General features: G+C 35.2%; 1 protein-coding gene across 1 annotated transcript in view; it reads right to left on the bottom strand.

The window, feature by feature from the left end:
• LOC306854420 (pleckstrin homology-like domain family B member 1) overlaps window positions 1-14,954 on the bottom strand; it is a 75,015-nt gene that overhangs the window by 46,506 nt on the left and 13,555 nt on the right. Inside the window, exons 3-5 of the mRNA XM_079392387.1 lie at window positions 11,342-11,465; window positions 9,625-9,795; window positions 1,386-1,511 (exon numbers count right to left, since the gene is read on the bottom strand). Coding sequence (XP_079248513.1) covers window positions 1,386-1,511; window positions 9,625-9,795; window positions 11,342-11,465 — 421 coding nt within the window. The remainder of the gene's footprint in view (window positions 1-1,385; window positions 1,512-9,624; window positions 9,796-11,341; window positions 11,466-14,954) is intronic.

Below are 14,954 nucleotides of genomic sequence, written 5' to 3'. Positions count from 1 at the left end.
TGCATGGTGCAACTCAGGACCCAGGCAGGCTTGCATTGCTAACAGCAGTAAGGCCCAGCTGAAAGCCACTACCTGTGCTACTAAAACAAACCTTGCCATTCAGGCATGTGGCAACACCCTATAAGACCAGATCTGCATAAATGGCCCATTTGTAAATGTGCATCTGTTTCTTATAGCACTTACACATGGAATGCTTGTTTGTTTATTTTTAAACATGGTATATACATAAAAGGCATCTACAGTGGTGTGAAAAAGTGTTGGCCCCCTTCCTGATGTTATTTTTTTGTGCATGTTTGTCACACTTTAATGTTTCAGATCATCAAACAAATGTAAATATTAATAAAAGTTAACAAGTAAACACACCATGCAGTTTTTAAATGAAGGGGGTGTTTTTTATGAAGGGAAAACAAAATCCAAACCCACATGGCCCTGTGTGAAAAAGTGTTTGAAGTAAAAGTAACACATCATTTCATAAAAATAACATCATACCAACAGTAAAATATGGTGGTGGTAGTGTGATGGTCTGGGGCTGTTTTGCTGCTTCAGGATCTGGAAGACTTGCTGTGATAAATGGTACCATGAATTCAGCTGTCTACCAAAAAATCCTGAAGGACAATGTCCGGCCATCTGTTCGTGACCTCAAGCTGAAGCGAACTTGGGTTCTGCAGCAGGACAATGATCCAAAACACACCAGCAAATCCACTTCTGAATGGCTGAAGAAAAACAAAATGAAGACTTTGGAGTGGCCTAGTCAAAGTCCTGACCTGAATCCTATTGAGATGCTGTGGCATGACCTTAAAAAGGCGGTTCATGCTCGAAAACCCTCGAATTTTGCTGAATTACAACAATTCTGCCAAGATGAGTGGACCAAAATTCCTCCACAGCGCTGTAACAGACTCATTGCAAGTTATCGCAAATGCTTGATTGCAGTTGTTGCTGCTAAGGGTGGCCCAACCAGTTATTAGGTTTAGGGGGCAAGCACTTTTTCACACAGGGCCATGTGGGTTTGGATTTTGTTTTCCCTTCATAATAAAAAACTTCATTCAAAAACTGCATGTTGTGTTTACTTGTGTTATATTTGATTAATATTTAAATTTGTTTGATGATCTGAAACATTAAAGTGTGACAAACATGCAAAAAAATAAAAAATCAGGAAGGGGGCCAACACTTTTTCACACCACTGTATATGCAACAGAGTGCGTAATATCACAAATGCTCTTCTGTATTGGATTTCAGATAGTACAAAAATAAGCTTTTGAGGTTCTACAGGTATGTATTTTCCACACAAATGACATCCTGCACAACAGTCTTTGAGTGCGTTGTGGTAAGCGTTGGATAATTCATGCCACAGTTGAGGCGTGTTCTCCTGTGGGATATTGCATTACCTGTGTGGGCCCAGTTTTTTACACTGGCTGTCTGTCCTCCCTCAGGCATCATGCTTTTCATTCGGAAAGCCTCCTCGGGGTGGTTGAAACGGAAAAAGGCGGATTGGCCGAAACACAGCATACACCCTGCACACAAAGCAAAACCACTTTTAATGAAGCTGAGAATGAAAATACATTAAACAAATGCCTGAAGAAGTATTTCATCCTGGCAGTTTTAGACCAGTTTCGTACCACTGTGTGAGAGGTACGGAGGGGGAAAGGAATGTTTGCCCCTGTTTTTCATGAACAAGCAGGAACATCTTACACTGTGGTGTCAGATCAGACTCCTGGCTTGCTGAGTGAGGGGAAAAATAGACAAGCCAAATGCTGGTAGTGAAGCCAGTTAAAGTCAACATGAGATCTAAATTAACTCTATTTACTTATAGTGATTATAGTGAATGATATCTTTATTGCCATGCAATTATCTGTCATATAACGATCATTTCAAACATATAAATACATTTTCAATGGATCAGATCAAGTCTTGTCCTATATATTGACTTTTTTATATATAAATTGGTACCATATTTGGCCGATATTAGTGATTTAAAAAGTCAATATAGAATATATATTGATATTGTATATTTATTTGTGCATTCTCAATTCTGAGCAATGCAATTCTATTAATTCATTATCTTTGCTTATGCAAAAAGAGATTGAATTAATATAATATAGAATTAATTAGTGGAATGCTGTTTCATGTTGGCTTTAAATGAGAGGGATATACAGAAAATGCTTTATTGTCACTGATGGAAATCTATAAATTTGTTTATCATAATATATAAAGCATATTTAAAGATAACACCACTGATTTATACAATTACATTGTAATCACGCAAAATAAAATGAAAAACTGATTTTCAAATCCTGCGCTACCATATCGGCTAATATTATTGATTTAAAATAAAATAAAATCTACAATATTCTAATGTTAATCCCTGTTACACAAAACAATGCCAAAAGTTATTTTGCTATATTACACTGCCAGAGCTAGTCTGGCCAATCACCGTATTTATTCAAGGTAGGTAAAGGTCTCATGGAAACCTTTCCAGCCGGAGCAGATGTGTGATGAATGCGGAGTGCCAGATGCCCTTTTGTTCCAGGCAGAACATTTGATTACCCCTCAGGTTCTGACAAGGCAAGATACGATCAGAGCACACAAAGAAAACTAAGATCCTCTGTAGTAAACTAAATCGTGTGCTTAAGTGGTATTCTCACATAGACGTGTTTTCTTTCATGATGTTACTGAATAGAAGAATGAGGATTGTTAACTGATGGTGGTTGTTGTCATAAAAAGGCTCTTCTAGGATTGCTCAAGTCTTGACATGCTCTGCTTGCAAATTCAAAGACAAGAAGGAGAAACGAAACAAGAAAATTACAACAAAGCACATGTGTTGAACAGAAAGTAATAATAGTGTTTTAATTAATTAACAGACTTGTTTACATGCTTGCTCATAAAATGTTTTATTTGAAATAACAGTATATTGAGGTCTGTGGTGTAAACCACATTAGCGAGACGTTGTTTCCTGCATGTCCTGTTTCTTGCCTTGTGGAAATCATATTTGAGTGTTTTTACAGACAATAACTGTGGCATCTGCTGCATCAGCACGATCTGCCAACCAGCTCAATCATTATTGACAAGCAGCAGCACCAAATAACAAACTCGCATGCAACAGCAGCTTCACTGCCTTCCTATTTTGCGCTACATGCTTTGTGCTCAAATTAATATTGCCATTAAAAATGATGCACAGCAGCTAATTGAGAATGTGGTAAACATGTGCTTGTGATGGCAAGCAAGCTTGTCCAATTCATCTGCACAGCTGTAAGACAAAAAGTTTGCAAAACTCTAAAATGACTTGTGTACAAAGTGTTATATCCTCAAAACACATCACACGTTCCATCAGATCGGAGTCTATGGTGCTTGTGTTGGTTTAACAAAGGCAAAATACTGTTATTGGACACTGAGTTTAGAGGGGTTTTCTCTTCAAAATAACTTTGACCAGTATTGTATTTATCGTCTGTCTGTCTATATACACTCTCTCCATGTCTATCTATCTGTCTATATACACTCTCTCCATGTCTATCTATCTGTCTATATACACTCTCTCCATCTATCTATCTATCTATCTATCTATCTATCTATCTATCTATCTATCTATCTATCTATCTATCTATCTATCTATCTATCTATCTATCTATCTATCTATCTATCTATCTATCTATCTATCTATCTATCTTTATCATTATATAGCACAGGACAAGAGAGCCCTGCATTGTCTTAGCTGAGATAATTGATAACTGGAACTGGAAACCAGCAGAAAACAACAGCGTGCAGAACTCAAATGAGCTCCAGCTCCGACTGCAATTCAATCAATACACAGCAGGAAAAGACCTTAGCATCTTTACCCTTAAGAGTTAACAGGGAACTATTTGAACCATTATTTACCAGTCAAGCATATTTCAGATGACTTTATGTATATCAGTTGCTTTATATCATTATGAAGAGCAAAGTTCAAACCAGAAGTGGCTGAACACTTGTAAGCTTTTTTCATTGCATCATTTCACAGAAACACAGTTCCTATTATAGAGAGAACAGTCTTGGCATGCAAGAAATGATTGATAGACTAATACCAACAGTGAAACAAGAAGTAAGAATTTCCCATGATGTCAAAGTAAGTACAGTAATATTACAGATGTTAATATGATACACACTGAATGTCTCATGAAGAAGAAATGTAAGTTGGCAGTAAACGACCAACCTGCATTTTAGCACTTTAGGTGTCAGTACAAATCCATTAGATTTCCACAGATTGGCCACTTCAGCACCACAAAGGTTGATGGATTTACCCACAATGCTAAGTGAAGAGTCTGGAAGTAGATTTATGAAGTGCAGTGATAGAGGGTAATCTAGTAACACTACAGCACACAAGGGAAAATACATGAGCCAAGAATCACACCTGCTGAGGAGGGAATCTATCTATCGATCTACGCTCCTGCTGCCATGCATTTCAGATATGCTGCCAGCATCTACTGAATACCGCCCGTTTACAATATTCAAAGAAACCTATATTTTACTTGAAAAGTGTGTTCATGGATGTCAAGCACACAAACCGCTCACAGTCACAGATGATTCTGTTCTGAGGGGGACACTGAGTTTGGAAATGTAATAGTGGTAAAATCCAAAGATAAACATGGACGGTGTTTCCCCTGCTATCTGTTTATAGACGGCCTCTCTCTCTGCCAATCATTATGGGTACATTTAACACAGATGTATTTGGTGGAAGTTAAAGAGAAGTTATGAGTTCCTTTACATGCTGCTCATCTCCACAGGTATGGATGTGCTATCATGGTGATTTCAATGTAGTCCTTTTAACCAATTTATAAACAGAGGTGTATAAACTAACTTAGTACAAACACTTTATTACTGTACTTAAATACAGTAGCCAACATTTATACTTTACTCAAGTATGAAAATGTTGTTGACTTTTACGTTAATACATTTAAAAAAAAGAACATTTATACTTGTAGTCCAATACTTTTCTCCAGAATAGGAAAAAAAGCAATTTTAAAAATCATGAACTGACAAAACTTAACTTATCATAGTAAATATCCCTATTTCAACACTACTGCTGTGGATCTGCAGCCTCTTTGTATTACCACAGAAATATTGCTAAAACATAGTATAAAGCATACCGATGACTAATTTTAAAATTTCTGTTGAAATAAGACACATTTTCCAGAATGGTGTGGCCTGCTCTGAATAGCAGAACCACTAAATAACCTCTCCTTGTCATAGATGTCATCCTCAGCAAAGCATGACTAAGAGCCATTTTGTAATCAAATTCATGAGGCCATTTGCAAGAAGACAGGCCTCACTGCTGAATGACAAAGAGTGGGGAGAGGCGCGTGAATCTGGAAAGCACAGCAGGAGAGTGGCTGTTCCCCATGCACAGCCCGTCTCCCTGACATTAATCAGAGAGATTGATTCCCCACCGCTCTCAGATGAACCGTTCCTCTACAACAGCCATAACTGCATTCTGAGAAAGCAAACTAATTAAAGAAAGTGCAGGTGTATCCATGCCAAAATCACCTGAAAAGTAATAAATGACATAGCAGTGGAGGTTATTTTTTTTATAATAAGGCTTTGCACTTTCTTTACTAAAGATTTGTATTCCATCATCTTATTTAGCTTCCTATAAGTTAAAATACTTTTTGTATTTATTCTATACTATTAATTTTATATTTATTTTATGTAATGCATCTAAGTACATTAAAATCTAAATATATCTAAAATAAATGGGTGGCACATACATACAGTGTATTTAAATACATTATTATATTTTATTTACTATATATTATCTATATATATGCTAAATGTATTATTTATATATATATATAGCAACATTATGTATTACTATATATATATAATACACTGTGATTAAGTAATATTTTTATAATATAATTAATTATAAATAAAAAATATAATATTAAATTGATTAAATTAGATTAAATTTTTTTTTATCTATATTGTATTTATCATACTGTATATAATGTATCTAAATACATTACATAAAAAACAGGTGGGATATATAATATTACAACATAATGTATTAAAATTATGCATTTAAATATTACATGTGTATTATTAAACACATTATTATAAATTATTTCCAATATATTACTTATACGTTTTTATAACAAATATATATATATATATATATATATATATATATATATATATATATATATATATATATATATATATATATATATATATATATATATATATAATAATTCAATAATATTATTGTTATTATTTAATTTAATATAAATAAATTTTATATAATATAATATTACATGAAATTTAATTTTTTTCTTTTTTTCTCAATATTGCATTTATTATATATAATGTATCGAAATGCATTATATACGCTAAACGGGTGGGGTATATCATATTTCATACAATGTATTTAAGTAATATATTTAAATATTATAAATGTATACTATTAAAATACATTATCAAATTATTATTATTAAATTAAAATAAATTATTTACAATATGTTATTTATGTATGACATATGATATTTAATTTGTTATTTAATGAATGTTTTTGTTATGACAATGTTACAAAAATAAATTACATATGTTTAATTTAATTTTTTCATGTTTGTAATTGTGTTCTCTGCAAAAACAAATATAAATGTTATATTTTATACAGTTTTTTAAAAATATTTTATAAAGCATCAATCTTTACTGTTCAATGTTAAGTGTGTTTTATGAGCTAGAAAAAGACTCTTAGACCCCATAAAGAACATGAGGCTTAATAAAAAGTACCAGCTTTCTAAAATGTTTTAAAATGCCTGTTCTCTTCATTTTCTAACACATGAAACCAGTGCAAAAACAAATGACCTTTCTGTAGCACCAACCCAGTGGTGCATCACAGATATAGTGGGACGAGTTCAAATTTCTTCTAAAAGAGACACCAATGACTCCGAGATACAGTAACGTATCTGTGTGCAACCAGTTCTTCATCCTGACTTGTTATGTCACATGGATGAAAAGGGTTGCATATAAAGTTTGGTCGTTTTTGACAGAACTTTTCACTCTATTCACTCTCCAAAACCACAGATAACAGAGCAGTATAGCTCTGCCTCACGCATTTTTTGTAAAAATAAGAGTGCTGGATCTGTCTCAAACCATTGCATAAATTACTGCATTATAGTTTAGATCTCAATAAAGCTGGCAGGACATAGAATGTGGTGAGTCACAGGTCTCAAACCGTTCCAACTGAAAGCACAGCGATGTGAACAGTAGACAGAAGACGTCAAGACAGAGATGCCAAAAAGAACGCACAACGGTTGCCATGGTATTTCGGTTTTACTGCGCCTGGAAAGGTCAAAAACCTAAGCAAACCAGTATTTCATTCTAACCTTTAACCAATACCACACATTACAGAAAGCATGTGTGCTTATGTGTGCCGAAGATAAAAATAAAAATGATTTATATCATTTGAAGGCTGTGAAAATGCATTGTAATGGATCATTCTGCATGCAAAATGTGCATGCCATGGACAAGACTTGGACAAACCTCTCTTGAGCAGATGGTTTTACATTTAGTTCAAACAAGACTCAAGCTATGGAGGTTAAGTGAACATGGTGACGACAGGATACTTAAAGCAGAATAATAAGGAAAAATCCCCTTATCTTTCCCTCAACTCTTCCAGCGGGGTTGCCAATACACATTGAAGACAAATAAAAGCATGTGTAGATAGTCAGACTGAGCAAACAGCGTGTGGAGAATGAGGAAGGGCTGCATAGAAACAGGATTAGCAGCACTCTTGGGTCACACTGACCAGGAATAGAAGTGTAACACTATACACACACTCATGCCCCTGCCAACATGCAGGAGAAAACCTCTCTGCAAGATCTGCATCGGTTTATTGTGGGTTATGCACCCTGTGTATACACATATTATGATGATATTTTATTCATGATAGTGTATTTATACTTATCTTGCTCCTATCATTCATGTGTGACTGGTTTGTTTTAGGATTTTTTTTTTTAAAGAAGTTTAACATCCTTTTCGTTTGAAATTTTCGTAAGTTATAAAATAAATACGACCTCACGTTGTGTCAATCACGTTTACACACCGCCTCCGAAACTTTCATCCGTCATTAAAAAAAACATATAGAACAGGTTCGATTTTCTGCATTTTTGCATCCATAGCAAGCATTTTGATAGGAAAGGATGGCCAATACGAAAAAAAAAACAAAAGGCTGCATTTATTTGATTAAAATTGCTGTAAAAAACAGTAATATTATTACAATTAAAAATGTCTATTTTCTATTTAAATATATTTTTAAATTTAAATTATTCCTCTAATGCAAAGTGTTTTTCCCATCTTAAGTGTCACAGGACCCTTCAGAAATCATTTTAATATGCTGATTTGCTGCTCAAGAAAAATTAATGTTGAAAATAGTTGTGCTGCTTAATATTTTTGAGAAAGAAAAACGTGATTTTACAAGATTCTTTGATGAATAGCATATTTTTAAACATATTTCTTTTATAACATTATAAATGTCTTTACTGCAACTTTTAATCAATTTAATGCATCCTTGCTGAAAAAAGGCATACATTTCTGAAAAACTGTAAAATGTTAATACTACAGTAAGTGAACTTTCATAACTGAGAGCTTGTGTCTGAGAAAAATCTGCTTTAAAATATCTTTTTTGAATATTCACACCAAAACAAATGTATTAGGTCCTCATACACTTACTTTTAAATCCAAATGATCAACTTCCCATTCCATCTGTAGGCAACATCCTATCTGTCCCTTTAAATGGGAAAGCACATGGTTTTATACTACAGCTGTAGCATGCAGAGACTGACTTGCTTTGTCGTACTAAATCCTTTGTTCATAGAGTATCCATCAATTATTCCCCATGCTTTAACGGATTTCTTTATCGTTAACTTTAAGTGTCCACCGTACGCAGTCGTAGTGAGGAGTCTCCCACAATAAACCATATATCTCCAGTCACAGAAATATAATCCTGTCCAGCGAACAGCAACCCAGAGGAGCTGTATTGTATCCGAGCACTTCTGAAGTCCTTGAACCCCTGCACGCTCTCGTAGCGATGGGTGGTAAAGTTGAACAGCTGTCTCCGTCACTGGTGCAACTAATTTCCCTCTCAGATAAGGGATGGGGAAAGGAGGAGGTGTAATTGCTCACCCCTGAGTCAGAGCCTCCAATCTCTGCATGTCAGGGGGGCAACGGGGGTTTCTGTTTCAGTTTTTGCATTTAACATTCTTTCCACAGGTTCCTACTCTTTTATGACTCTACACATAGGCTATAAGATAATACAAATCATGGGTTGGGCTAAATGAGGTTCTTAATCTGAACATTTCAGAGCAAACGTATCAAATAATAGTGAAACACTAGAAGCTGGCACAATGAAGATTACCCAAAACACACCCCTCCCCCCAACCTGTTTGGTCAAATTGTTCCATCAGACAAAAGACACAGACGAGGGGCGGACTTTCTTTCGGGTGCATTGATTTCCTTTCATAAGAGATTTTACACTTAAGAATCATATTAAAATTCAAACATGGCTGATGCTGCAGAAAACTGTATTTGATTTGGATGAAGATCTGAAGGATTGGACTTTTGTAAATGAACGAAAAGTACAATGTGGTTGTTTACCTTGAGACAGGCGCACAGGTTTGGTTACCGGTAGTCCATCCATGCTACACTGGTTTCCACAGGGGTGCAGCATGATGACTCCTGCCTTGTTTTCAATGAAGCAGTGCTGAGCTGCGATCCCTGGGCCTTGGATGTTGATGTCCATGGCTCCGTGACCCAGAGTGGTCTTGCCTAAAACAAACAACCCCCACAGGATGTTGATTTCAAAGATTGTTTGCTCTCAGACAACATGTCCTAAGTTTCTGGTTGCAAAATAACTCAGGTGAAGTCAGCTTTCAATGAAAACCCAGTCAGTTTACCTCCGTTTAACTTTTTACATTCATTACTGTTCAAAGGATTTTGAATGTTTTTGAAAGAATTCTCTTAGGTTCAACAAGACTGCATTTATATGATCAAAAATACAGTCAAATCAGTAATACTGATTAAAATGTAATGCAATGTAATTTTCAGCAGCCTTTACGCCAGTCTTTAGTGCCACGTGATCCTTCAGAAATCATTCTAATATGATAATCTGATGCTTATGTTGATTATCCATGTTGATTTTTTTTTTTTTTTTTTTTAGAAACCATGATATATATATATATATATTTTTTTTTTTCAGGATTCTCTGTCGAATTAAAAAGTTCAACAGAACAGCATTTATTTGAAATATAAATCTTTTCTAACATTATAAATATGCCTTTACTGTCACTTTTGATCAATTTATTGCATTAGTATATTGATTACTGTATTGCATAAGTATTTTAAAGTTAAGGACCCCAACAATCTGGCCCCTAATAAATGTTGTATTTTTTATAATAATTTTCCTTTTTCAGTTAAAATTATTAGTGAAGAGCTTGATAGTAATACAAGACATGAGATATGTGATAAAAAGGTTATGATTCAAGTTGTGATTCTGTCAAATCATGTTAATTGTGCGTATATTGGATATATAAATTAGCCATAATAAGAAAACAAACTCAGCCATTCCCAGATGTAACAACAATAGATATCATCTTTCAGTGTGTGATGCCTATAATGTTAAATTAAACTGAGCTAATTCAGCGATGTTGGCCTGCTTTTTGTCAGAACTACATTCCTCACCCCGCTTCCCATCTGCCCCCGTCCACCCTCATCTGTTATCAGGCATGAGATAAAAGCCTGTGACCTGAGAGGAATCACACACGCCAGCATATCAGTTTTTAATACTAAAACAGTACACAGTGACTAATACAAATTAAATAAGCATTCCTCAAAACCTCTTCTCCTGAGCCCTTTTCATAAGGTAATTTCTCAAAGCCTTTATAATTCCATGTGTCTCTGAGGAATTCAAACAGATGGACACTGATAAAAGAGACACTGATATGAATGGCTGGTCAGTGTCAGAGAAAGTAAGTAGGTGGAGATGAAGGTGGGTGGTTTATGAAGGAAGGGGCTTCTCTAATTAAGAGAGGGTGTTAATAAGACCCCATGCTGCTTAAGGCTCAGAGTCGGGTTACTGGCTTTTCAATCACAGCACAGAGGTGACACAGGGGATTTGACCATCTGTGTATATTTGTATTATATTAAGATTTGTGTTTCTTCCCAAACAATAGCATTATTGGACCATATTTTCAGAACTTTCCACTTTTTTTCCCCAAAGTTGGTAAAGATGGAGATGTAACAACACAAACCTTTTGAAAAAGTATAATATAAATACACAATAATATAATAATAATAATAATAATAATAATCTTACCTTCCGGCAGGGGTAAAAGGGTGATGGCTGTACTGAGACGGCCACTTCCTAGACTGACCAAATGCGGGCGCTCTGCTTGGAACTTCAGGGCTTTCCCAGTCTCAATCAAATCTAGTGGAGTGCTCTAAAAAGAGAAAGGTATTCACTCAAACATGAAAAAAGTCATCATGTTCCCATTCTCACATTTTTTTTTTTATCAATATTTACTTTGGCGTCATATGGTGATCTACACCTACTGTTTTTCTAATATTATATATTCGTATATACTACTATTTTTATTTATTTATTTATTTTTGCATAGTATACAGGGAAAAAGGCATTTTTGGCATTTCTTTATTGCATTATTTAGAAGAATGTCCAGGCTGCTCTTTTCCATACAATGAATGTGAATGGTGACCACTGTGGTCAAGCAAGACTTTTAAAGAATTGATTTTCATTGAATATTGACTTAAAGGGGTCCTAGTATGCTTTTTCACTTTTTGAATTTTTAGTGTGTGTGGTGTGTATGTTTGGGCATAAAAAAAGATTTACAAAGCTACAAATCTCAAAGTCCACTCCAAAGAGAGATATTTCGTTTTTTTTTTTTTAAATCCCTGTTCAAGAAGTAGAATGAACAGCTCGTTTGGACTACAGCGTTGTTTACTGGGTGTTGTGATATGACAAAGCAGCCCATTAGGATATCATTAAAATAAATACCGCCTACCGAAATTCGAATGGTTGGGGGGTGGGGAGGGGTGAGGTCGTGGTTAGAACGCTTGGTTGAGTGCATTAGACAAGACGGCGAAAAATAAGAAGTGCTGTAGCGTCAAGTTTTTGCAAGTTATTACACATGCACCTGAATAATTATGTATGCAAATATATATGTTACAAATATGAAATTTTTTTTATAAATTGCTGACAGTACAATACTGGACAATAATGTAATCTGCAGAATTTACACTTCAATTATGAGACCTATGGTATAAATAAATTCAACTGTATAACAGTTTCACTGCAATTCATGTTATAATGTTAGAATTAAAGAACAATAAATGTAATACATATTACCATTGCACTTATCTGTACATAGCAAATGCAGTTATTTTTAAACGGTTGTTGACATCCTATCTAAAACGTGATTTAGCCATAAAAAAAACAATAACGTTACCACTCTAATGTGTCTTGCAATATCCATGCGTGCAAAGGTTCTGCGCGATCCTCTTGTTCAATATTCTCTGGGCCTGAATCCGGTTCAAATTGATACGGCAATATTGATGCCAGACGGAACTTGCTGCTTTGGCAAGGGGTGGGGCAGGACTGAAACACCATCTAAGCTGTTCGCCAATCATAAAGCACTGAGACAGCTAACAAATCACAACACATTCATCAAACCTGGAACTAATTGAGCCGTTTGTGCCAGGCTGGGGAGAGAGGTATTGTAATAATGTACATTATGTGAAAATAATGCGTTTTTTCGAACCACCAAAACAAAATCAAGACTTTGTAAAAGAGCATAATAGGACCCCTTTTGTACTATGCTTCTATGGCCTCAGAGGACATACTTTCTCTGGTCCCCATGCATTTTCATTGTGTGGGAGAGAGCAGCATGAACGCTCTTCAAAACATCTGCTTTTCTGATACACAGAAGAAAAAAATACAAGAATACATTTTATGTGTTGTGGTACTGTCATGAACGTACATTGAAGACTGAGACTTTGTGCACAAAAATTATTCTTGTAGCTTTCATAAAATTAAGTTCGAACCACTGATGTCACATGGACTATTTTAACGATGTTCTTATTATGTTTCTGGGCCTTGAACGTGATAGTTGCGTTGCTGTCTATGCAGGATCTGAAAGCTCTTGGATTTCATCAAAAATACCTTAATTAGTTTTCCGAGGATGAACGGTCTTACGGGTTTGGAACGACATGATTGTGAATATTAAATGACAATTTTCATTTCTGGGTGAACTAACCCTTTAATCATTAACAAGAAAATCACAAACATCTAGAAAACTCTATTATATTATTAGACCTCTCAGCTCAAAAAGGTTGAGAAACATTGCTTTAAATGTCTGTGTCTGCTCTAAGAAGCAAGTGCTGTTGAAGTACATCATAAATATAATGAGTCAACTCATACGTCAGCTAAAATTGCCCACAATGATTTAATATTTCATAATAAGTTCCAAAGTAGTGATTCAAGCTGAGCTCTCGGCAGGCGGTTGAGTGCTCATCTTACCATTCTCTTCAACCCTAGTGAGAGAAGTGCCTTCAGTCACATCCTGAGAGTAGACCTCTGTGGAAACTTATAGGCTCAGCATGGGGAGGGTTGTCATGGCAACAATGCGAAATGGTAATGACTGGAAGGGGAAGACTGTACCCTGCAATTCTGCTATAATGCAATGACATCATTTTTCAACTAGAAATTAGCTGAATCCATCAGCTTATTTTGCTAGTAAATTCTGTTCAAGGCACAATCATGATGATGTGTAGAGTGCACAGGATTTCATTTTGCACAGGCTTATTGCAATATAGGCATATTATTTTTAACCGTACAGCTGCCTTCCAGATAATTGCTGTTCACCCACCGTCCCAAACAGCCACTAAAGACATACTATCACCTCAGGGCTGTGGTATACGATAGGATTTAGGATAAACTCGACTGCTTAAACAAGATTAGCAGGAGGCAATTAGCGTAATCGGTAAAAGCAGAGCTTACAGGATGTGAGTGAGAGATGATCATTGTGTTTTATAAAGAAACCATCAACACATCTGCCATAGATGATCTACTACTACAGGGAGAAATCCACATACTGTAGATGTGGCAGCCATGTAGAAGCAGAAGGTGATGATGGTAATGATGCCCCCCAAGGGTGTGTTTCACACTTTGCCTGTTACCTCGTATCGTGAACACTCAACCTTGACTGTCAAACAAAAGCTTGCGCACTGAAGAACAAAGGTGTTGCTATCAGAACTGGATTTACCCTCTGACTATCAAGTGTAAAAAACAGTAATTAGGGGAAAAAAGAAAAAGTACCTTTCTACCTCTATGAGCTTCTACCTCTTTTTTTGCTCATTAAATAAAAACTATGAATAGAAAACAAGAAATAATATTATATACTGTATCATGCGCACACACACACACACACACACACACACACACACAGACACACACAGACACACACAGCCTTTCAAAAGTTTGGGATCAGTTAGATTTGTAAAGTTTTTAAAGACGTCTCATGCTTATCAAGGCGTCATTTATTTGATCAAAAATACTGAAAAAAATGTATTATTGTGAAATATTTTTGCAACTTAAAATAATGGTTTTCCATTTTAATATACTTTAAAATACCATTTATTTCTGTGATGAAAAGATTACTTTTCATCAGCCATTGCTCCAGTCTTCAGTGTCACATGATCCTTCAGAAATCATTTTAATATGCTGATTTATTATAACTGTTTAATATATATTAAACGCATAATAAATCAGCATATTAAAATGATTTCTGAAGGTTCATGTGACTTTCAGCAAGATCAGCATTTTTTTTTTTACTGGCTATTTGTCAACTTCCCATATATCTGTGGTTCTTTTATGTGCGTCACACCATAAGACATTACGTCACACCATAGGATAT

Source organism: Barbus barbus (genome assembly GCF_936440315.1).
Source record: "Barbus barbus genome assembly, chromosome: 34".
In the NCBI taxonomy this organism is placed as follows: domain Eukaryota; kingdom Metazoa; phylum Chordata; class Actinopteri; order Cypriniformes; family Cyprinidae; genus Barbus; species Barbus barbus.
Note: the sequence above shows the minus strand (reverse complement) of the source record. Positions and strands in the feature narration are given on the sequence as shown.